Source organism: Oncorhynchus clarkii, chromosome 29 (assembly GCF_045791955.1).
Source record: "Oncorhynchus clarkii lewisi isolate Uvic-CL-2024 chromosome 29, UVic_Ocla_1.0, whole genome shotgun sequence".
Taxonomy (NCBI): domain Eukaryota; kingdom Metazoa; phylum Chordata; class Actinopteri; order Salmoniformes; family Salmonidae; genus Oncorhynchus; species Oncorhynchus clarkii.
In genome coordinates, this window is record NC_092175.1 from 31,569,441 (window position 1) to 31,594,963 (window position 25,523).

General features: G+C 45.2%; 2 protein-coding genes across 6 annotated transcripts in view; one reads left to right on the top strand and one right to left on the bottom strand.

Moving 5' to 3' along the window:
- Nucleotides 1-13,714, top strand: part of LOC139388290 (pleckstrin homology-like domain family B member 1) — a 36,316-nt gene extending 22,602 nt beyond the window's left edge. For 2 of the 5 annotated variants that reach the window (XM_071134870.1, XM_071134872.1), the window contains exons 10-19: nt 2,052-2,318; nt 2,401-2,490; nt 4,458-4,598; nt 5,324-5,423; nt 6,860-7,058; nt 8,554-8,644; nt 8,736-8,882; nt 9,061-9,280; nt 9,546-9,631; nt 9,770-10,446. In XM_071134870.1, coding sequence (XP_070990971.1) covers nt 2,052-2,318; nt 2,401-2,490; nt 4,458-4,598; nt 5,324-5,423; nt 6,860-7,058; nt 8,554-8,644; nt 8,736-8,882; nt 9,061-9,280; nt 9,546-9,631; nt 9,770-9,910 — 1,482 coding nt within the window. In that variant the 3' untranslated portion in view covers nt 9,911-10,446. Of the gene's footprint in view, nt 1-2,051; nt 2,319-2,400; nt 2,491-4,457; nt 4,599-5,323; nt 5,424-6,859; nt 7,059-8,553; nt 8,645-8,735; nt 8,883-9,060; nt 9,281-9,382; nt 9,632-9,769 lie in introns of those variants that run through there. The other 3 variants (XM_071134873.1, XM_071134871.1, XM_071134874.1) reach the window with 3 other exon arrangements.
- Nucleotides 13,715-19,412: 5,698 nt separating this feature from the next.
- LOC139388471 (APC membrane recruitment protein 2-like) lies at nt 19,413-22,237 on the bottom strand. The gene has a single exon (XM_071135152.1). The coding sequence runs from the start codon at nt 22,080-22,082 to the stop codon at nt 19,413-19,415; it is 2,670 nt and encodes an 889-aa protein (XP_070991253.1). The 5' UTR covers nt 22,083-22,237.
- Nucleotides 22,238-25,523: the final 3,286 nt, after the last annotated feature.

Genomic DNA, 25,523 nt, shown 5'->3' on the forward strand with positions numbered 1-25,523 from the left:
TGGCTGCCCCTCCTAACTTCCCCCCCACTCCTTGTAATCACCATGGGTTTTCCTTTCTGTTCTGTTTCTGTGGTGCACATAGGGTCCTCCTCTTTGGCTCTTCTCTCCCTTTTATAGATGTCCTCATATCCTCCCTGTCTCACTCAGACAGCTCCCTTATTGTTATTGGTTTCACTTGATGGCCTTTCTGTTATGGTTCAGACAGAGATAGTCAAATCAAATGTTATTGGTCACATTCACATTTTTTGCAGATATTATTGTGGGTGTAGAAAAATGCTTGTGTTCCTAACTCCAACAGTGAAGTGGTATCTAAAAATTCACAATAATACACACAAATCTAAAAGTAAATTAATCAAATTAAGAAATATATTTGGATGAGCAATGTCGGAGTGGCATTGACTAAAATACAGTACAAAAGCTAGTGACTAGTGTTCCATTATTAAAGTGGCCAGTGATTCCATGGCTATGTATATAGGGCAGCAGCCTCTATGGTGCAGGGCTGAGTAACCGGGTGGTAGCCGGCTAGTGATGGCTATTTAACAGTCTGATGGCATTGAGATAGAAGATGTATTTCAGTCTCTCAGTCCCAGCTTTGATACACCTGTACTGACCTACGGATGATAGCGGAGTGAACAGGCCGTGGCTCGGGTGGTTGATGTGCTTGATGATCTTTTTGGCCTTCCTGTGACATCGTGTCCTGGAGGGCAGGCAGTGTGCCCCTGGTGATGCGTTGGGCAGACCGCACCACCTCCGTCAGGAAGTCCAGGACCCAGTTGCACAGGGTGGGGTTCAGACCCTATTGGGGTGGTAAGCAAATTGAAGTGGGTTTAGTGTGTCAGGTAAGGTAGAGGTGATATGATCCTTACCTAGCCTCTCAAAACACTTCATGATGACAGAAGTGAGTGATAGTCATTTAGTTCAGTTACCTTTGCTTTCTTGGGTACAGGAAGAATCGTGGACATCTTGAAGCAAGTGGGGACAGCACGCTGGGATAGGGAGAGATTGAATATGTCCGTAAACACTCCAGCCAGCGGGTCTGTGCATGCTCTGAGGACGTGGCTAGGGATGCCGCCTGGCCCGGCAGTCTTACGAGGGTTAATGTTGGCCAGAGAGAAGGAGAGCCCACAGTCCTTGGTAGCGGGCCATGTCAGTGGCACTGTGTTATCCTCAAAGCGAGCAAAGAAGCTGTTTAGCTTGTCCGGGAGCAAGACGTTGGTGTCTGCGATGTGGCTGGTTTTCCCTTTGTAATCCGTGATTCTCTGTAGACTGCCACGTCCGTCTTGTGTCTGAGCCGTTGAATTGCAACACGTTTTTTCTGGACTGAAGTTTTGCCTGTTTGATTGCCTTACAGGGGGAATAAGTACACTGTTTGTATTCTACCATATTCCCAGTCACCTTGACATGGTTAAATGAGGTCGTTCACACTTTCAGTTTTGCGTGAATGCTGCCATCTATCCACGGTTTCTGGTTTGGGTAGGTTTTAATAGTCACAGTGGGAACAACATCCTCTATACACTTCCTGATGAACTCAGTCACCATGTCCGTGTATACGTCAATGTTATTCTCAGAGGCTACCTGGAACATATTCCAGTCCGTGCGATCAAACCAATCTTGAAGCATGGATTCCAATTGGTCAGACCAGCAGCGAATATACCTTAGCGCGGATGCTTCCTGTTTGAGTTTCTGCCTACAGGAAGGGAGGAGCAAAATGGAGTTGTGATCTGATTACTGAAGGGAGGGTGGGGGAAGGCCTTGTAGGCATTTCGAAAAGGGGAGTAGCAGTGGTCCCATCCAAGAATGGAAAGTGCAGTGGCATGAAGTATGTGCAAAGAAGGAGATTGTAGGTTGTTGTTAGCTAGCTAAGGAATTGTATTGGCATTACAGGATAATGGGAGCTCATTATTGTGGTCTATTTGTCTGTAAAATATCAATGTATTTGTATGTCTGCGAGTTTGAATCCTCCACACAAGGACCCACTCAAAGCCAGTGCATTCTCAACCTTAAATGATGTGTGTGTGTATATGTGTGTGTGTGTGTCTGCTGTTCGTCAGGATGTTGAGGTGCTGGAGGCGGAGAGGAAGCGTAATGAGGACCTGGAGTTCCAGCAGCTGGAAAGAGCGAGTGGTCAGGACAAGGGGAAGGAGGGTCAGACCCAGCAACTACTCAGAGAGATAGCAGATTACCAGCGTAGTACTGTCACACGCAAGGAGAGACTCCTGACCCTGAAGAAGCAGTCTACACAGATTATTCAGCAGTCTCAGCGAGAGAAGGACAGCTTCCTAAAAGAGAAGAACAACCTGCTCCTGATGGTTCAGAGGGTAAGAAGGTTTTTGTGTACTGGTTCTGTTTTGTATCTGTATATCTTTACCGTTGTTTGACTGACAGTCTGTGTGTCTCTAGGAGAGGGAGAACCTGGCTTCTCTGGAGAGGAAGTATGCTGAACTGACTGGAGGGCAGGCCTTCCCTAACAACCCTGTTGCCATGAAGGAGGTATGATGTACAATACACTACTAACAGTGCAGATGTCTGGCCAGCAGATGGCAGCGGTCTCTTCTAAGAGCCTCACAGTGCATGACTGAAATGCCTGACAGGATCCTTTCTGAAAAACCTCCCATTTTCTATGAATGGAAGTCCTGTATCGTTTCCATGTTTCTTTTTTTTTGCATTCAACATGTTTTTTTTTGCATTCAATTCCAACATACAGGTACTGCAGGGATTGTTATTGAAAGATAAGACACATAAACAAAAGCAACAAATACATACAAGAAAAAACAACAACAAAACATTTAAAATAAACAAAAAATAGCACTAGCAAGACGCACCACACCCCGAGTGGGTTGGGTTGTGTACATACTTTGAAGGAATCTGTTAATATATATATACATGTAGAGTCCATATAGAGTAAGGGATCATTGATCAGACACCATCTCTAGTCCCACTGAATCTCCATGTTCACAGTTAGTAATGACCACATGTCCACAAATGTATCTTGCTTTAATCTTAATCTAAATGTGATTTTTTTTTGTATATTGTTCTTATAATTGCCACTCTTGCCATTATTTAATTGCCATTCTTTCTGGGACCATCTTAATGCAGAGCTTTTTTTAGCTGCAATGAAAAGTATTTGTAACAAATATAATTTGGATCCAAGAATGGCTAACATGGGATCTGTGGGTTCTGAAAAAAACGACTATTTCCCACTGAATTCCCCTCCATGAATTTGCATTGGTAACTTTATGAGCTTCAGAGAATATATCTAACCATGCCTCTTCACTTATCTTGATGAAGTTCACCTTACCAACTTTGTCTACGAATCAATGTGTTATCTTGTTTCATGGAGGATAAAGCACTGTATAAGTTAGTTGTCTGGCTAAGTTTTGTTCTATGGCCGTGGGGGTGCATTGTAACCTTATCCAGTTTTGGTGTTTGGATAGAAAGCTTCGTACTTGCAGATACCTGAAGAAGTCTGACCTTGGTATATTAAACTCAGAGCTCAGCCTTTCAAATGATTTTCGAGTACCCTTTTCATGTAATTGATGGACGTATTGAAGTTTCAAATGTGCCCAGTTTCTAAAAACCTGTGTCTAATCGTAGTGGCTTAAAACCCTTCATATGTACAATGGGTGAAAACACTGAGGTTCCTGTAGTAAGGTTGAAAACTCGCTTTGTCTCTTTCCGTTCTTTTGATGTGGTTCCTGCCCATTTCCCACAACTCACTCAATATATTTTCCTCAGTGAATGGGAGTACGGGCAGAGGGACCAAAGTAAAGTCTGAGTTTTCTATTTCCAGCCATCTTGTACCTGCAGCTTCAGACATACTGTCATGGCCCTAAATTGGGTTGCAAGCCAGCAATGTTTCAGATTGGGGGGTTCACATCCTCCCTGTTTTTTTGTGTGTTTTTTTTAGTACTTTATATCTGACCCTGGGATGTCGTCCCTGTCAGATACATCTGGAGATGAGTTTGTCTAATAGCACAAACAGATTCTGGTTGTCAAATGGGAAGTGTTTGAAAGGGGAACAATAATCTGGGTAATACGTTCATTCTAATTGATTCTACCCTTCCCGATAGGGTGAGGGGCAGCACAGACCAGCAGTCCAGATCTCCTTTGATTCTATCTATCAGCTTGGTGTAGTTGGCTTTGTATAAGTTATCAAGATCAGCAGCTATAGATTTTCCTAGATATGTGGTAGCTTCATTTGACAATTTAAAAGAGAAGAATGTTTTTATGTAGCGGGTGATATGTGTATTAAAGGCCAGTGCTCCGTTTTATTAGCATTCATATTGTACCTGGAGTAACTTGATTTAAGACCTTCTATTAGCTTTGGGACAGACTTCACAGGGTCAGACATAGCAGACCTAAACTACAACATTGTCAGCGTACAATGATATTTTATGCGTTTCCTCCACAACCTTTATTCCTTTAACATGTTGATGTATCTGTTCTGGTCTGTGCAGCACTTCCGCTTTCTAGAGGAGAGGAGGCGGGGCAATAAGGAGAACTCCTCCCACCTCAGTGACACTCTGCCACGTAAGAGGAGCCAGCAGGCCCTCAGTCACTACAGCAGCTCTACCCTGGGCCGCAGCCTGTCCCCTAAGGTGAGCATAGGCGACCAACCTCCTCTTCCTGGGGGCAACCTGTCCCCTAAGGTGAGCATGGAGGACCAACCTCCCCTCCCTGGGCTGCAGCCTGTCCCCTAAGGTGAGCATGGGGGACCAACCTCACATCCCTGGGCTGCAGCCTGTCCCCTAAGGTGAGCATGGAGGACCAACCTCCCCTCCCTGGGCTGCAGCCGGTCCCCTAAGGTGAGCATGGGGGAGCCAGACCAACCTCCTCTTCCTGGGCTGCAGCCGGTCCCCTATTGTGAGCATGGGGGAGCCAGACCAACCTCCTCTCCCTGGGCTGCAGCCTGTCCCATAATGTGAACATGGGGGAGCCAGATCAACCTCCTCTTCCTGGGGGCAGTCAGTCCCCTAAGGTGAGCATGGGGGACCAACCTCCCCTCCCTGGGCCGCAGCCTGTTCCCCAAGGTGAGCATAAGCGACCAACCTCTTCCTGGGGGCAGCCTGTCCCCTAAGGTGAGCATTTGGGGAACCAGATCAACCTCTCCTCCTTGTGGCGTACTGTGCAGAGGACAACCACAGGGGTTAGATCAGCAGTGCACAACTCTAGTCCATCAGGACCTTCATTTCTCTAATTTAATCATTAATTGATAATGCCATTGAATCCCAGAGTCCCCGCATCTGATTACTGGAGCATTGGGTTAGAGAGACACTTATCAGGTCATCTCACTCTCTGTTGTGTCCGTCTGTCTACTCTGCAGTCCCACCTGCCTCTTTCCCAGAGCTCCAGCTGTGGTAGTATCATCCCCCGGGGCCTCTCTATCTCTCCCAGAGTTCTGGAAACTCGACACCTGCTCAAGGGTGAGCAAAAACAGTTTTTTGTTTTGTGAACTTGTGTGCATGTCTGGGCATACTTCAATTTGTATTTTGTTTTTATGATGCCTACCTATTGTCTAGAAGTTCAATATTAGTTGTCCGTAGCTTATGGCTGTCTACACCATAACCCCACCACCACCATGGGGCACTCTGTTCACAACGTTGACATCAGCAAGCCACTCACCCACACAACGCCATACAGTCTGCCATCTGCCCAGTACAGTTGAATCCGGGAAGAGCACACTTCTCCTGTGTGACAGTGGCCATCGAAGGTGAGCATTTTCCCACTGAAGTTAGTTACGACGCCGAACTGCAGTCAGGTCAAGACCCTGGTGAGGATGATGAGCACGCAGATGAGCTTCCCTGAGACGGTTTGTGCAGAAATTCTTCGCTTGTGCAAACCTACAGTTTCATCAGCTGTCCTGGTGGCTGGTTTAAGACGATCCCGCAAGTGAAGAAACCGAAAGTGGAGGTCCTGGGCTGACATGGTTACACATCGTCTGTAGTTATCAGGCCGGTTGGACGCACTGCCAAATTCTCTAAAACGACATCGGAGGCGGCTTATGGTAGAGACATGAACATTACATTCCTTCAGTCAGCATGCCAATTGCACTCTCCCTCAAATCTTGAGACATCTGTGGCATTGTGTTGTGTGACAAAACTGCACATTTTAGAGTGGCCAGCACAAGATGCACCTGTGTAATGATCATGCTGTTTCATGATATGCCACACCTGTCAGGTGGATGGATTATCTTGGCAATGGAGAAATGCTCACTAACAGGGATGTAAACACATTTGTGCACAACATTTTAGAGAAATAAGCTTTTTGTACATATGGAACATTTCTGGGATCTTTTATTTCAACTCATGAAACATGGGACCAACACTTAACATGTTCCGTTTATATTTTTGTTCAGTGTTGTAACACCATCTCATTATCTCTCTGTCTCTCTCTAGCTTTTCTCTAATCATTCATGGATTCCCTGTCTCTCTCCGTACCTGCTGCCTGTTTCTCACGGCATGCTATCAACAAGCTGCAGAGATAGACATTCATAGCTTTTCATTTCTTGAGTGGTCAATATTGCATGTCAGTCTTTTAGTTAACATGGACTGCCACAGGGCATCTTTCCCCCAGTGTCCATTAGCATCGGCCTGAGCAGGAAAGACATGTTCAGCTATACTCTGATAGTATCTCAAGCAGAAGTAACTAGAGCCTTTGGGAACAGGTCTGAGGGGGTTGATGACCATGCCCATTTCAGTGTTGGAGGGGAATATACTATTTGTGTATCAGCAATGCCCTCTGACCAACTGCAAATAAGTTGGGACAGTTAACCAGCAACAAACATTTTTAAATGTTTAATCTAATCTGATAAAATGCTTCATAAAGAGCATGTCTGTCTGTGTGTTTATCTGTCTCTCAGCAGGCCATAGCCACCTGTACATGAGTGAGAACAGACAGAGACTGGTTGACCTGTGTAGCAGGACTGTGTCTGAGTCCAATGTCTTCCTGGACCCCTTCCACTACGCAGACAATGGCCATGGCTTTGACACGCGCAGTATGGACAGCTCTGACAGCATGGAGACCAGCATCTCTGCCTGCTCCCCAGACAACATCTCCAGGTGATAGAGAGAACTGTATGACCATTGTTCAAGTAGAACAATGATTCAAGAAGGCCCACTGTTAAAGTATGACCATTGTTAGCTCAATGTGACATTAGTTTAAAGAGCGTGAAGCTGAGTGAAGCGTTCAGGAGTGAAGCTGAGTGAAGCGTTCAGGAGTGAAGCTGAGTGAAGCGTTCAGGCGTGAAGCTGAGTGAAGCGTTCAGGCGTGAAGCTGAGTGAAGCGTTCAGGCGTGAAGCTGAGTGAAGCGTTCAGGCGTGAAGCTGAGTGAAGCATGCAGGAGTGAAGCTGAGTGAAGTGTTCAGGCGTGAAGCTGAGTGAAGCGTTCAGGCGTGAAGCTGAGTGAAGCGTTCAGGCGTGAAGCTGAGTGAAGCATGCAGGAGTGAGGCAGGGTGAGAGCCCCAGTTGGAGGGCTGACCAGCAGGGAGTGGGATGGCTGAGGCTGGTGCAGAAGGGTCAGGTTACACACAGCTGTGGTTTCAGTGAAGGGGCCCAGCCACAGTGGAGATCCAGCCCATCAGTACTGTTACTGTGTCGCTGGGATAGTGCCAAGAGGCTGAATCTGAAGTGAGAAAGGAGCTTGTTTGTTGGTGCTTGGTTGTCTGTTGTAGAGAGGCTGTGTTTGTTTAAACCAAAAGTATCCTTTTTGGATCCTTTGTTGTTACAACGTGTGTGTTATTGTTTTTAATCAAGTACTAGTACTTTGTCAACAATGTTCTTGTCAGAAATAATCGGTTAGATGAAATCAGTTGAACCCTCAGACAAATGCTCGTTGGTTATGCTTAACAGACACATAGTCCTGCAGACTGTTTTCCATTAGATCTCATGCTCTTCCAAGTGAAACTATTAAATTCCTTCTAAATCTTCAGGATATCCTGTTACAATGGGAAAAAATGTTTATTTATATATCTCTGCATGTGTCGGCAGGTAGCCTATAAAGAAACACATTTATCAACATAAGAGGTCTCCAAATCATTACTCTGAATTGACCAAGGTGGACCAGAACATTTACTTGTGGGATCAGAACATTTTATTCTGTTAGTGAGGATGCTGAACGTGTCTTGGCCATATGTTGTCCAGCTGTCTCACACCCAGTTTTATAAGCAGAAGAAGTGTTTTTTAATAAGCAGAAGAGATGTGTTTTCTACTTTACTGATTCTGTACAACAAGGACCACCCTGAAAGTTCAAATTGGTTAAGTGTGTGAGAGTTAAATAAAGGTTACATTTAAAAAAATAAAAGTGTGTGAGTGTGATCTTGGTCAGTCCATGCAGTATATACAGGATGGAAAAATATGAGAGCAAAATAATGGGCTATACATTGTACAGAATGTGATGGTATGACTGGTGCAGAGGTGCAGTGTTTGTTAACTTTATAGTAAGGGCCCTGGTCTGGAATTTAACTCACACTTAACAGGTTCCAGGATGGACAGTCCTTTTTCTGGTGTGCGTGTGTACTCTCCTTGCTTTGTGTTTATGAAACCTTTTTTCCACAGTGCCAGCACATCCAACGTAGGAAAGATTAAGGAGATGGAACGTTTGTTACGAGAAGCCCAGGCTGACAAGCATCGACTCCTTGAGCACAAGGTAATGAAGCCTTCATAACTAAAACCATCTCTACCGTTCTTTTTGTGTGCGTGTTGACCATGCTGTAACTTTCTGTGTGTGGCGTGTATAGGAGCGTGAGATGGAGGTGCGCAGGCAGGCCCTGGAGGAGGAGCGGAGGAGGAGGGAGGACCTGGAGAAGAGACTGCAGGAGGAGACCAGCAGGAGGCAGAAAATGATCGAGAGGGAGGTGAAGTTACGCGAGAAACAGAGGGCACAGGTGAGAGATCCAGAAAGGGATGGGCCAAGATTCATAATACCAATCATTTCAGATGCATGGTCATTTAATTAGGCCATAGCTTTAAAATTATGACATTTGAAAGAAAAATGTCTATCAGATCTTTAGCTTTCAGACATGGGCTCAACACAGACCAGACACCTCTGACCCCTGTCCCCAGGCCCGGCCGCTGACACGCTACCTCCCTCAGAGGAAGGATGACTTTGACCTCCATGGTCACATCGAGGCAGCTGGACACAACCCAGACAACTGCTACCACCTGGCCATCACAAATAAAACCTGCAGAGGGTTCCTGGTCAAAATGGGTGGTAAGATCAAGACCTGGAAAAAACGCTGGTTTGTCTTCGACCGGAACCGCAAGACCCTGGCCTACTACGCAGGTACCTTCTACTATCTCTCCCTCTCTTTCTCTCTCCTTCCTCTACTTCTGACATTCTCTCTCTCTCTCTTCTCTCTCTCCCCTCTCTTTCTGTCTGTTGCAGCTGTAAATGGTAGCTTAATCAGAGCACTGCAAGAAAAGCAGCGATGACATCATCATCATCAAGCTATGCTGTTTTACTCTGGAAGAGCTTTGATTCAAGTGGTTTTTGTTTCACCACCCATAAACATGGTCATTCCAGTGCTACAGTGTGTGCTCTCTTACAGACAAACATGAGGTCAAGATGAAAGGGGTCATATACTTCCAAGCTATAGAAGAGGTTTACTATGACCATTTAAAGAATGCACACAAGGTAAGGGACAAATGGTATACACATTTAAAGTATTGAAGTATTAGCATTTTATGCTAAGAAACACATTTTTTTTTAAACTATAGTGACATTGCTTTTCTTTTTGCTCTGTCTTTTTCCCCCACCCTCCCTCCCTTCCAGAGCCCCAACCCATGTCTGACGTTTAGTGTGAAGACCCATGACAGGGTGTACTACATGGTGTCTCCCTCCCCTGAGGCTATGCGCATCTGGATGGACGTCATCGTTACAGGGGCGGAGGGATACATGCAATTCATGGTCTAAACCAGTGGCGGCTGGTGATTGGCTGAATGCCCGGGGCGCGAGGTGGTTGGAGTTGTCAACAAAGCAGCATGACATATGATGCCAAGTTTTCGAGCTACTGGTAGTTTCTTTGAGAAGATATATAAAGCGATCTGTGCTTTTGAACAACAGCATAAATGACCACTGCTGCACATGCTGCCACTGTTTTGAACAGATTAGATTATACTATTTAGAAGCAGGTCACGAACGAACAAGAACGTAACAAGCATGCAGATGCAGTGTGAAAAGTGAAAACACATTATCTAACTGGGGTAGTATAGCTAATATACTGTCACAAAGCATGATGCGCTAGCCAGTTCATTCTGAATATTTTCCATATTTCCCGAGTTAGATATTAGTTTAGAAAGACTTGAAATTGGCATGGGAGCTAACTACCTAGCAAGTTACCAGATAGCTATAACTAGCTAGCTGCTTGTCAAAGGTAGATAACTGGTTAATTTGACAAAAACTACTAAACTATTTCTCAATGTTTATAAAAATGACTGTATCTGGCTTAATGAATTTGATCATGCTGTTTCAGTTCACACTACATGTCGCCCTGTCACCTACAAGAGAACCAAATGAACAACTTGGGGGGAAACAATACAATTGGCCAGCCAGATCCCCAATGAGAAAGTTCTAGATAGTGTATCCCTCTGTCTTTCGACACTTGTTGGATGTAGATGTTAGGTCCCAGGCTCCAATGACTGTTATGGTTATTTATTTACAAGTTCATTACAATTAGATTGTTGCTTTAGCGCCATCTGTACCTGATAGAGCACACATCTGTACCTGATCTGGCGCGAGAGACTCATTGGGAGGGAGACGAGAACAGACCCAGAAGTTCTGATCGAGCACGCATTTGAGCGCCCCAGGACAGTCCATTAACTTTGTACTGTTATAATTTATGCTAAGAAATCCTGCGATTTCATTGGGGCAGTTCCCCCTCATAGCAAATAGCTGGCAAAACAATATAAGCAATGTTTGCATGGCATATGCACCCACGAGGGACAGAGTAGTAAGTTTTTATACAAATATTTTTTGTTGACCAATCATAATTGGGGCACCGCCCCTAACGCCCTAATGGGCGGGCCGCTACTGGTCTAAACAACCCCCCATCCTGACCACAGACTCTCAGATGACTAACAAACAGGGAATATACTCTCCTCCAGGCCTATCGGTGCCTAAAAGACTCAACAAGTTGACTGGTCAGGTTTGAGAACCTCTGTGACCCTTCTGGTTTTTAGCTTTGTAACCACTTTTATGTCCGTCTTACTTCAGTGAGCCCAGCTCCCTCCTCCTCTTCCGGATTCTGCTGATGTAATGGTCATCTGATACTTCGCAGTCTAGCAGGGAAGGACTTCCTCTGGAGGAGTGGGTGCCCAGTGCCGCTTGTTCATTCGGAAAGGACTTACTCAGAAGATTCTGATACTTATCGCTTTATGTTTGGAGAGGAGCCTTTTGGCACCTTAACATGGTTTACCCTCATGATATTTCAGGACTGTTAATGACCCAGAGTCTATGTCTGAGGTGTATTATGTAGTCTGATAGGCTCACAGTGTACTAGAGATTACTGCCCATTCAGGACAAGATACTTCTCTTCCATTGTATAATATCATGCTGCCAGTGGGCTGGGTGCAGCTCCCTACCCGATCAATGGGCTCATTCATTTCTGAAAGATTGAGAAGCGTTGCGTCGTGCCTAAGAACAGCCCTTAGCCGTGGTATATTGGCCATATTTCACAAACCCCGAGGAGCTTATTGCTGTTATAAACTGGTAGTGAGATTACACATTGAATCCTTTAAAGTAGTATATATTATTCAGTAGAATCATAGGATTGAGGCTGCCATTGGATATAATATTATAATATATGCCATTTCACAGACGCTTTTATCCAAAGCGATTTACTGTCATGCATGCATGTATTTTACGTACGGGTAGTCCCGGGAATCAAACCCATTACCCTGGCATTGCAAGGCCCATGCACTACCAATTGAGCTACAATTGAGCTGGGTTGTGAAGAGGACCAGGGCCTGGTTTCCCAAAAGCATCTTAAGGCTCAATGGTTCTAAATATGAATTTAGCCTTAAGATGCATTTGGGAAACCGGGACCAGATTGATTTAAGGAACACAAGCTGTCCCATCCTTTTCATCATCCAAATTGAGCTGGCTGTTGATTGGTCAACCAAAGCTCTCCCTCTGTTTTCCTTCCAGCTGGACAGTCTCTTTTTTTTCCCTCAAACACTCCCTCTCTCTCCTGGGCCAAACCCTCCCGAGACTGTCTAGCATCTGCACAGACTGAGAGGACAATATGTCCCTCCAGTGGAAAACCCAAGGTGATGCACATCACCGATGTGTGTCCTTTGTATCCTGCTGTTGCTTAGGAACGTGGAGATAACAGGGGAAACCCTGAAACACCAGGGACCTGAAGGATTTGAAAGTACCTCTCTCAGCACTATGTACCAAAGACATACCATGTCTGTATTTAATATGGAAATCATGGAAATTGAACCTTAAGGCTCCACAAAGGGCTACTTACCGGGTGTGGAAGGCATTGACACTGTGTGTGTGTGTGTGTGTGTGTGTGTGTGTACCTTTCGTGTGTGCCATACAGCTAAAATAAGTTAGCAAAAACATTCCAGGGCACTTCCAGTACTAGTTCAAATGAAATGTTTTAATGGCGCGTGGCATTGTATATTGTACCTTCATGTGAGTTGTGTTTTATGACTTGTAGTGTAGGATCATGCTGCCAGTGGGCTGGGTGCAGCTCCCTACCCGATCAATGGGCGCATTCATTTCTGAAAGATTGAGAAGCGTTGCGTCGTGCCTAAGTACAGCCCTTAGCCGTGGTATATTGGCCATATTTCACAAACCCTGAGGAGCTTATTGCTATTATAAACTGGTTACAAATGTAGTTAGAGCAGAAAAATTAAACATTTTGTCATACCCGTGGTATACGGTCTGATATACCATGGCTTTCAGCCAATCAGAATTCAGGGCTCAAACCACCCAGTTTATAATTTGAGTTATTACACAGTCGCTATAAAACCTGTGCAGTACTTGGATATGCTTGCTACTTATAAAATTACATTTTGGGTCACAAATAATGGCACATTAATTCATATTAGTTTAATTTTCTTTTTGTTTTTTAACAAATATATTAATATTTGTCAGTGGTATGTGCATGTTGAACAAACCAAAGAGCAATGCAATCTGCAGTATTCCAGGGAGATTATATGAAGTCATGGAAAAAAGAAAATGGGATTCTACTTATTTCACCCAGGTATCTTAGCTGATATATTTGTAATTATGACGATGTTATGATAAGTGCTGATAGTTGTAAGATGTAATGATACTGAAATGGCGCCCTCATTCACCATGAAGTCGCAGGTAGAACGTAGTAGCAAGGTCCCTGACTGTCAACGAGGTGACTGCGGGAGTGCACACGAGACCAATTAACTTCTCTGACAGTGTTGCAGAGGTGACAGCAGGTTAGCTCACAGGGAATCTTTCACAGCGTTATGACGAGGTGACTGACAAGCTCTCTGTGACCAGTTGTCTTTTAAAGGAGGATCCCCTATGTGCTCAGTCTGTGTGACTACACAATACAGGCACACGTTTCAGGTATTTTCCATGTATAAGTTACCAAGGAAAAAACTCAACATAACTGCAACACTTTTATGATGCATTTTAAATATATATTTTGCATTTTTATATGAACAGTGTTATTGTTAATCCTGCATGTTTTTTAAACAAATGTAAGAATAAATCATATATGTTTACTAATTTGTTTCATGTTACTATTGTTATTCTACTATATTTATACTTTGTCAAGTATTGTATTGAGCGTGTTGCTCTAACAAGGAGCGGAAGTAACATTGAGATCCAACTGCTACACAGGGAGGCTTACTGGTTATCCTATCTAAAAACATTGACCCCTAGTGGTCTGAATATTGACTTTGAACAATTCTCTTATACGTTGATATATTCTTTCTACAGCTTATTAGCGTACACTTAATATGTTCCCCAAATATGAAATTAAATGATTTAATTAAATTAAATATGTGAAATTGAATTTAACAATAATGTATGTTGATGCTAATATTATGTACAATATTCAATTATGTTTTCATATGATAACAATAGCCGAATATATTTAATATGCCATTAACTATTATTTTTTAACATTTTCACTCAATTGATTCTAATTAACTTAATAATTATTGGTTGCACTAATTGCACTGTTTGTCTACATAACCTGGTTCAAGCATTCTTGACGTCACCCTGAAGGAGGCAGAGATTCCGAGACATTGGTGATTTACCCAGTAAACGACTGGAAGTTGATAGATGGAGTGTGCAACTCTCCTTATTTTTTTATAGTTTATAGTTTATTCGCCGTTAGTCAGCACCTCCACATAAAATCATTTTTCTGGGTGTTGTGCCAGCTCATGTTTTTTATTCAAATATTGTAACGGTGAAAATCTTCAACATGTACGGACCATAATCATGTTTTGTTGTATTTTATAGATTGTAGTGTTAGTTATTAAGGTGTTATATGAAATGTAAAGTGTTCTGCTGCCTTCACACTAGCTAACTGTCTTCACTTGTGAACTAGTGGCCCAATTTGCAAACTCCTACATGGCTCAGAGTATCCATCTGGTGCACACTAATTATTTCTGCTTATCCACATACAGATGATACATTAGAGAATTGGTTGCTTTTTTCACACTTGTGTGTGTTTTGGTGGAGACTAACTGTGTTTCTTCACAGCACAAACTGGATTAAGAGGCAATATCCATGTTTTACATTTCATAACAACATAATAACCACATTCAAATTGATTATTTCAAATTTGCAGGTACACTTATGATAGCATTATGCAAATCATGAGTGAATGAGGAAATATTTAGAATTATACATCCAAGCATGGTATGATACATATTATTACAGACATCATCCTATTTCTGTGTTCACATGTTGGGGCCCTTATACATACAGTACCTGTCAAAAGTTTGGACACACCTACTCATCAAAGGTTTTTCTTTACTTTGACTATTTTCTACATTGAATAATAATAATAATGAAGACATCAAAACTATGAAATAACACATATGGAATCCTGTAATAACCAAAAAAGTGTTAATCAAATCAAAATATATTTTATTTTATTTAGAATTCAAGGCACGCTTAACCAGCATGGCTACCACAGCATCCTGCAGCGATACGCCTTCCCATCTGGTTTGCGCTTAGTGGGACTATTATTTGTTTTTCAACAGGACAATGACCCAACACACCTCCAGGCTGTGTAAGGGCTAATTGACCAAGGAGAGTGATGGAGTGCTGCATCAGATGACCTGAACCCAATTGAGATGGTTTGGAATGAGTTGGACCGCAGAGTGAAGGAAAAGCAGCCAACGAGCGCTCAGCATATGTGGGAACTCCTTCAAGACTGTTGGAAAAGCATTCCAGGTGAAGCTCTTATCTCAAAAATTAAGCTCTTATCTCAAAATATAGACACTTTTTTTTGGTTACACATGAGTCCATATGTGTTATTTCATAGTGTTGATGTTTTCACTATTATTCTACAATGTAGAAAATAGTAAAAATAAAGAGAAACCCTGGAATGAGTACGTGTGCCCAAACTTTTGACTGGTACTGTACATCTAGACCACTCCTCCCTACTCTCACAACCCTTTCATTGGTTGACCTAGTGGGGTTGGCATGGAGATACTGGAAATTGAGCATGCTAAATTAGCTTCAAAAGGAGTACATCCTTTCTCTCGGGGCAGACGCAGGCGAGCACACATACACAGACTGTTCTTTGAATTGCCCAAGTGCATTGTGGGGATGGTAAATTGTGTAACATCTGGGGCAGGAGGGTGGTTTAGTTGGTTGACTACATTGACTAGCTGGTTGAGAATGTAAAGAGTCAGCTTTATGTTCCTGTACAGCCTGACAGAATCAGCATGTCTTATACCATACTAAAATACATAGTTGATCATCTTAGTATTCAACATTTAAGCAACATGACAGTAAAACTATGGTAAATAGCAGGCAACAAAGGTTATCGTTCAGTGTATTGTTTACATGTATGTGCTCGGATAGAGACGTATGCACCGTATTGTATAAGCACAACATGGAATAGATCCATCTGCTTCCTGTGCTATTCTCATGGAAAATGTCATCTCCAATTTCAGGAGGCCTTATAATACATGCATAATGAGTTTATCACTGACATTGTAAACCCTCTCTCACCTTTGGTAATGGCTTCCATCTGTCCCAGTGTCATGTATACATACAGTGACTGAAGAGAGAGAGAAACACTACTACAGAGACTCAAATTAAAGAGACTCAAACTACAGAGACTCAAATTGATCTGTGCTCATTATAATCCCAGATTTTTCTTTGGCCCCATCATAATTTCCAGTGAAAATCCATAATTATCTGTCATGAATGCCTCTATTGTCTCTGTTGCTGATCTCTGACCTCCCTGCTCGACCTAGCTAACACTCTACAGGCTACTCCTTTCTGCCTTACACCATCTCGCTACCAAACATCCTGCAAGTGTAGACATTCCATGTTCCTATCTATCACATACTCCACTTCATATTATCCTGAACAACTCCACTCGATCCTTTGAAATAACTGTTACTTACACCTAATTCTGTCCCACCCAGCCTCTCTCATGTCCTGCTTGCCTCGTAGATAGATAGAGCCTGGGGAGGATATTGTTCTATTTTCGCAGGGAGAGATGTTTTCACAGTCCTGATGTCTAATTCAGTATCTCATGCTTTTCCTGTGAAACGGCAACTGCTCTCTTCTCTGCTCAGGGTCTCTGGCTTTACGTAGTGAACAGAGCTGTGTTTGTGCAGCCTGCCTTGCGCTTCATCTATAATTATAAACTGGGTGGTTCGAGCCGTGAATGCTGATTGGCTGACAGCCGCGGGTATGACAAAACATTTATTTTTACTGCTCTAATTACGTTGGTAATCAGTTTATAATAGCAACAAGGCACCTCAGGGGTTTGTGGTAAATTTTGCCAATATACCACAGCTAAGGGCTGCGTCATGCCTAAGAACAGCCCTTATCCGTGGTATAATGGCCAAATAAAACACCCTCTCCGGCCTTATTGCTTAAATACCCAACCTTTATTTCTCTCTCCTTTTGCTAAAAGACTAGCCGCCGATCACCAGGTCAGTGGGTTTGGAGCATGGCAGAACGCTGCTCTGCCGAGATTGGACCATCCCAGTGCACAGTCATCATTATAATGCCTACATGATATGGTAGCGGGCCAGGAGGTTAGTTAAAGGACTGGAAGACTGCCTCTTTCCCATGCTGTCCTCTCTTCGTCCCTCCCCTCCTCTGTTCTAATGGTGTCAGGCCTAACATAATGCCACTGCAGTAGAGACAGTTTTGGGGTGGAATGGTTTGTCACTACGCCATTGAGCCCTATCCTCACTGCTGATACTGTCTCTTAATCATGCATACTGTATGAACATACACATACTATTGATTCTCAGGACCCACATAGACTTATCCCTCCATGCTGTCTCTACATCCTCAGGACCCACATAGACTTATCCCTCCATGCTGTCTCTACATCCTCAGGACCCACATAGACTTATCCCTCCATGCTGCCTCTACATCCTCAGGACCCACATAGACTTATCCCTCCATGCTGTCTCTACATCCTCAGGACCCACATAGACTTATCCCTCCATGCTGTCTCTACATCCTCAGGACCCACATAGACTTATCCCTCCATGCTGCCTCTACATCCTCAGGACCCACATAGACTTATCCCTCCATGCTGTCTCTACATCCTCAGGACCCACATAGACTTATCCCTCCATGCTGTCTCTACATCCTCAGGACCCACATAGACTTATCCCTCCATGCTGCCTCTACATCCTCAGGACCCACATTGACTTATCCCTCCATGATGATTCTACATCCTAAGATGCACCCACACATGAAATGAAGTTACACAATGTGTCATTTATCTCAGCTTAAGATAGGCATAGCAATTCCTTAGCTATGTAATGTGAGAGATAGACACCGAGGGTTGAAGAGTGTGTATGCAAATCCTTATGCCATCTGTTAAAATAAAGTTGACACATTTATCTCCATCAGCTAACTGCATCGTTTGTGCACATATCCCTACGCTATCTATTCAGATGAAGCTGCTTCATACGCTGTGCTGTTGTTACACAAATACTGCATCAAAGTCACACGTTACTGAAAACAGTAGTTGTGAAATGGATCCTGAACATCACACTCAGAGATATCTAGGGTCATTTTAGGGTGACTTACGTACAGTGTACTCACATTGTTTTATTGATTAAATAGGAAACATAGATAATGTATAAACACAAATATTGTCCTCATCTGAGCATGACTACCGCTATTTTTATTTATACTTATTTTACCAGGTAATTTGACTGCGAACACATGATCATTTACAGCAACGACCTGGGGAATAGGTATAGATTGGTGGGATTGGTAAAAGGGATGCACCCTTCCAAAATCTGAAGCGTTCAGCATCTACTCAGTGTAACTCAAACTCCACAGGGTCCGTTATAGAGGCTTACCCCCTGTCCAAACCTTCCATAGGGGCCGTCCCATCCATAATGAACTCCATCCAGAGCAACAGTCTTTCCCAAAGTACACAGTGTGATTGATTGTTATTTATGAGCAGGCAGCAGCTAGGCAGGGTCTGTACGGTTCCACACAGTGTAAATAAAAAACATGGAGAAAAGTAGGAAGAGTCGTCTGGCTCATATTGCCGTACATCCAGAGATGTTACAGGATACTGGTTTGTTTGTTGCGTTTCTTCAGAGGTGTGGACCCACTCTTGGCACGAAGGCTACAGTATCACTTATCAAAAGAAAAAGAAAACAGGATTTTTAGACAGTAATTCAAAAAGAGGGAGTAACAAAAGATAAAAAGTATTGTAGAAAAAGTAGATTTTTCACTCTGATAGTCAGTAGGAAAAAAGCACCCTTAAGAATATCTCTCTCTTCCATGTGTTGTTGCTTCTGACCTCGGTATGCTACCGTACCGTGTCCCTTTAATGATACATCCCAAACAAACGTTGTTGTGACCGTCCTCCTCAACCACCATTTTATCCCAGGTTGAGATTAGCCCTGAACCTTGGCTGAATGCATCTGTCAAGTTGGCACAATACAAGGGAGCCATGGTCATTACTCCGGTTCCCAGGGGATATGTGTTGTTGTTCTTCAGCCTCAACCTCCATGTTAGTGTTGCTCTGAAGCTGTTGTTGGTGTGGATAAGTAAAGAGACTTCAGCAATGTGGGATAGAGAGCCATTTGAGAAAGTCATGAAGATGAACCAGAGCAAAACAATTGGACTGTCTTTGTAAATATACAGGGCAAAGGGTGCCAATGTGATAATGTTAAAATAAGGATTTTGAGTGAAAGCAACCATTTGGATGTTTATGTTTGAAGCAGTCTAAGAGACTGCATTATTTTCTGATTTGAGTGTTGGCAGCTGTGGTGGCTGTGAGCTTATTGCCGATCCTGCGGACAGGAACCTTGGACAAAGGTATCTTGGAGCGCGGGAGCTCCTTAGCTCCTTGGGGGACAGGGATATTGCACTGGACTCCCAGCTTGACAGGTATCTTGGAGTCACGTGGTATACCCCTGTAGACTGTGGGTTGCCGGAGCTGGCGACTCTCCTCCGGGCTATGTTTTACAGGGGACAGGCTGGCCTCAACTTCAGCTTCAGCAGAGGAGTTACTAATTGTGTCCTTGCTGACTTCGTGCCGTAAGCTGGGGCGTTGACTCCCCTCTTCCAGCCCTGTAATAGGTGGGTCCCAGCACCCCTTGTGGTCAGTGGGCTGACTGTCACGGAGTGGCAACTTGCCCGTCCGGCCTCCACCACAGACAGGGATCTTACTGAGCCCTGCTGCCCTCACTGGGCGCGTCTTCTTCTCTGTGGGGGGGCCCTGGGGGACCATGTGTATTTCATTCTGTGTAACATGACGTTTCTCTTCTCTCTTGGGTGACTTTTTCCAGGCACCCCGCACATCCATGCCGTTTGGACTCGTCATGTCCTCTCCTCTATTCAGAGAGGCCTTGCGCTCACAACCCTTCACCTGAGCAGAGGCAAGGGGTGTATCCTGCAGAGGGAGAGGGGTGAGAACAGGAGAGGGCATAGAGGAAGGGACTGGGGCAGGGGCAGAGACAGGGGTTGTCTTAGACATAGGGACTGGAGTTGTGGTAGGGGCAGGGGTAGGGAAAGGAGGAGTCTTAGACATAGGGATTGGTGTTGGAGTAGGGGCAGGGGGAGCCTTTGAGTCAGCTAGAATTGAAGAGGGGGTTTGTACAGGAGCAGGGCTAGTGACTGAGGCTGGCACTGGAACCGGGATAAAGGGAATTTTAAATGTTGAGCTCAGGACAGCCATAGGATAAAATGATGTTAGGGAAGGAGGTGCGGTAATGGAATCCAGACATGGGGCAGAGCTAATTTTGGGTGGTGAGGTAAAGGTAAAAGTGGCTGGGGGGGTTACAGGAGCTGGCTTGGATGAGGTTACTACTGGAGCAGGTGGGAATGAGGTTACTACTGGAGCAGGTGGGAATGAGGTTACTACTGGAGCAGGAGGTGGGGATGAGGTTACCACTGGAGCAGGAGGTGGAGATGAGGTTACTACAGGGGGTGGAAGTGGGGATGAGGTTACCACTGGAGCAGGAGGTGGGGATGATGTTACTACAGGTGCTGGAGGTGGGGATGAGGTTACCATTGGAGCAGGAGGTGGGGATGACGTTACTACTGGAGCAGGAGGTGGGGATGAGGTTACCACTGGAGCAGGAGGTGGGGATGAGGTTACTACTGGAGCAGGTTTGAAAGTAGAGGTAGCAGTGATGCCAATAGGGGCAGGGCTTGGGGTGGATTTTGTTGTTGGTGGAGGGGAGGGTTTTGTTTTGGGGCTTGATTTGGTGCTAGGGCTAGTGATAGTTGTGGGCATAGTTGAGGGTTTGGTTGTCACAATAGGGTTAGGTTCAGGTTTTATCGACCAGCTGGTAGGTTCAGGTTTGGTAGTAGGGGCAGAGGAAGGGTTAAGCATTGGGATAGGGGTTGTACTAGCTGAATTAGCAGCAGTAGGAGCAGCGGTTGGTATAGGGGAAGGGGCAGATTTGGCTGAAAGAGTAGTTGAGGTACTCTCTCCAGGCACAGCTCCCTTGGTCCCAGGTCCGGTTCCGACAGTGGTGCTGGCTTTGCCCCACTCTGCCTCCACTTCAGCAGTGATGTCTCCACATCCGGACAGCGAGTCGAAGCTTATCAGAGAGGAGATGTCTGCAAGCAGCGACCTCAGACGATCCACAGCAGGATCCAACGGTGGTGGTTCAATGGTGGGCAGAGGCGACGCTACATCCTCATTAGATCCAGTGACACTGTATGTAGCCGCTGAGAGAGCCGTTGTCTCTGGTGGGATAGAGGCTGAGCTCTCCTGCACTGTGGGGCTCTTGGATGAAACAGGGGACCCTTGTCCAGGCTCAGGTTCTGGGACATCCAGGCTGTGAGGCGCAGGTCTGGGTGTCAAAGTCATGTCCTCCTTGATGATCTCCATGCTGTTTGTACAGGACGACATGAGGAGAGGGCTCGGAGGGGTATCGGTCTCGTCGCTGGCCTCCTCTCGCTGATTCCATCCCATACTGCCGAAGAGACCTTTCAAACCCCGACGCTGGCGTATTGTTGGCTGAGACTCTGTACGGAACCTCCGGTCTACTCCTCCTTGTCGGCTGCGCTGCAGCTTCATCAGGAAGCTGAGGGATTTGGCGGAGGTGATGGAGGAGATGGAGGGAAGCTCGGCAGAAGGGATGGGGGGATTTCCATCATCACCCAGGGGCTCCTCCTCTGGTTCCTGCTCCTCTCTCTGACTCACCTCTGGTTCTTGCTCCTTCTCCGGCTCCTTGTCCTTCTCCAGCTCCGACTCTGCTGCCACAGACTCCTTTAATCCATCCACTGTCTTGCTCCTGGCGATAGGTGATTTGTTGTTCCCCTCGCCTTTGCCACGTATGGAGAAGATGCTGCCTGGCTTGCGCTTCCCAAACAGCTTGAAGGCTTTTCTGATTTTTCCAGGAGGCTGGGGATCGCATGGCGAGGGTTCGCTACTCTCCGACTGTACATCCATTTTGAATCTCTATATTCCTGTCTGCTGTTATCTTCCTACTTTGTGCTCTATTTCTATCACCCACCTATAGCTAACTGAACATTTACCATTATTTTCTCGTACCTAACGCTTTTTCCCGTCTCTGCAGACTGGCTGTGCTTCAATTGCTTGCAGAATGTTTCTCTCTCCTCTCTCTATCCCTCCCTTTGCCTATCTCTCCCCTCCAGCTCTTTCTCCTCTATTTCGCCCTCACATGCCCCTCCCATCTCCCTAACCCCTCTTTTTCTCTGGCTGCTCCTGCAGGTCTCCATGGCAACTGAGGGGCTGAGCAGCTTTCGTCAGTGATGGAGCAGAGCCAGAGGCTTTCATCATCCCACCCCAGACACCACTCTCATCTTTCTTACTCTTTCTCTATCGCTGATACCCCCCTCCTCTCTCTATCTCTCTGTCTCTGTATTTTTGTTTACAACTCTGTCTGAGTTTCATGTCCCCTGTGTTGTTACGCATTTTACCTGTTTTATGTTGATGTGTGTATGTCTCTGTCTTTGCCTGTAAATGCAGCGTGTCATTCCTGACCTGTTAAGCATGTAGGGCTATATTAATTCATTGATTTTAAGAGTGCATGTGGCATGAGTTTGCCTGTAAATGCTCCCTCCCAACACAAATCCTCACTGCCTTGACCTCTCCAACAACTCCAACAACAATCAAGATCAGGGAGGATGACAAACAAGCCTTTCGTATTAATTACATAAATCCAATTGAATAAAACATGGTTCCATTCCTGACGGATTCATGTCCCACATATAGGATTTGTGTAAATCTGGAAAATTAGGATTTGAAGGGAATGTGGAATTTGAGAGCTATTAAAGCTCTAATGTACTTATGTTGCACATTATTGCTGAATAGCATAGAGCTCTGTCTGGGCTGAGCATGTAGTCTCTGAGAGGATCTTTCCTTCTATATCGCCTGGAAGCAGAGAACTCATTTTCTCTCACTCTCTCACACAAATGAACATTCACACACACACGCACATACATCTTCTAATGGAATTCATTATGCACTCCACTCAGAGAGCTTGTTGCCATCCTATCCAACACAGTTTCTTGAGTGTGATTCCACCCTCTTCCATCTTCATTATCTCGCCTAATTTTTGCATCATTCCTCAATTTCTGTTTTTACATGCCTCTTTCCTCCACTCCTTCCCATTTGAGTAATTCAGCAGACACTCTTATCCAGAGCGACTTACAGTTAGTGCATTCATCTTAAGATAGCTAATTGAGTGAGACAACCACATATCAGTCATAGTAAGTACACTTTTCCTCATTAAAGAAGTTATCAGTATAGTTATAGCTAGTAGCAAAAGACGAGTGCAAAGATTTTACTCCATCACTCTTCCCTGTCTCCATCTTCCACATCCACCTCTCTACCCCGGTCTCCATCTTTCACATCCACCTCTCTATCCTGGTCTCCGTCTTTCACATCCACCTCTCTTCCCTGTCTCCATCTTTCACATCCACCTCTCTACCCCGGTCTCCATCTTTCACATCCACCTCTCTATCCCGGTCTCCGTCTTTCACATCCACCTCTCTATCCCGGTCTCCGTCTTTCACATCCACCTCTCTATCCCGGTCTCCGTCTTTCACATCCACCTCTCTAACCTGTCTCCATCTTTCACATCCACCTCTCTATCCTGGTCTCCATCTTTCACAACCACTTCTCTAACCTGGTCTCCATCTTTCACATCCACCTCACTAACCTGTCTCCATCTTTCACAACCACCTCTCTAACCTGGTCTCCATCTTTCACATCCACCTCTCTAACCTGTCTACATCTTTCACAACCACCTCTCTAACCTGGTCTCCATCTTTCACATCCACCTCTCTATCCTGGTCTCCATCTTTCACATCCACCTCTCTAACCTGTCTCCATCTTTCACACCTTTCTCTCTTCTCTTTTCCGCTTCATTCATTCAGACTTAAAGTACTACTTTCACCAGAACACTTTAGTATCAGGATAAGATAAGACCCAGATGCAGACAGTCTCAAAGTAACAATGTTTATTACAGCAACAGGAGCAAAGGTAAAAGACGGCAGGCAGGCTCAGGGTATGGTCAGACAGAGGTCGATAATCAAGATACGTGGTGCCAAGGTACAGGACGGCAAGCAGGGGCAAGCAGAGTGGTCAGGCGGGTGGGCTCAGGGTCAGGACAGGCAAGGGTCAAAAACCAGGAGGACGAGAAAAGAGAGACTGGGGAAAAGCAGGAGCTGATACAAAAATGCTGGTTGACTTGACAAACAAGACGAACTGGCAACAGACAAACAGAGAACACAGGTATAAATACACAGGGTGTATTTGGTGCTGCCATGGTGCTGTATCCCCGGATGAAGCGAGGATAGAAGTTGGCGAACCCCAGGAAATGTTCCAGCTGCACCCTGGACGAAGGCTGGGGTCAATCCACCACAGGCCTCACCTTCCCAGGATCCATCTGGAAACTACCAGCTGAGATGATGTACCCCCAGAAAGGGGATGGTGGAGCGATGTAACTCGCACTTCTCTGCCTTAACAAACAGCTGGTTCTCCGGGAGGCGTTGAAGAACCTGTCGAACGTGGAGCACATCTTCTTGGGTGGAGTGGGAGAAGACGAGGATGTCATCAATGTAGATGAAGATGAACCGGTTCAACATGTCGCGGAGAACATAATTTACCAGAGCCTGGAACACAGCAGGGGCGTTGGTGAGGACAAATGGCATGACCAAATATTCGTGGTGGCCACTGGCCGTGAGTTGTGCACTCATCCCTCTCCCGTATCTGCACCCGGTGGTTAGCGTTCCGTAGATCCAGCTTGGAAAACATGGTGGCCCCCTGTAGTGGATCGAAGGCAGAGGAGATGAGTGGTAGCGGGTAGCAGTTCTTTAACCTTATTTCATTGTCCCCAGTAGTCAATTGTCCTTCTTCTATAAAAGAAGAACCCTGCGCCGCCGAGAGAGGACGAAGGACATATAAATCCTGCAGATAGGGAGTCCCCAATGTAGGTGTCCATAGCCTTGACGGAAGTGAAGTAGCCCGAGCCTTGTTGATCATCTCCCGAAGGTCCTGGTACTCCGCGGGAATGGCAGAGTGGTCCGGGGCACCTTCTCGAGCCCCGGGGAGGAAGTCCCGGGGCAGGTTGCGCTGACTTCAGACACTGGGCGTGGCAGAATGGACTCCAGCCCATGATGGCACCAGTAGACCAGTTGATGAGGAGATTGGGTCGCTGGAGCCAGGAGAATCCCAATACCACTGGAATCTGAGGAGACTTGATGAGCAGGAATTGAATAGTATCGCTGTGATTCCCTGACACCCGTAGGTTGAAGGAGTGGTAATATGAGTGACCCAGCCTATAGACCGCCCATCCAGTGCTCTAACATCCTTGGGAGTGGAGAGAGGCTGAGTGGTTGATGTTCAGCTCAGAAGCCAGAGTAG

What these genes read in the sequence shown, in the direction of transcription:
- LOC139388471 (XM_071135152.1), bottom strand. Translation starts at nt 22,082, where the DNA reads ATGGATGTACAGTCGGAGAGTAGCGAACCCTCGCCATGCGATCCCCAG.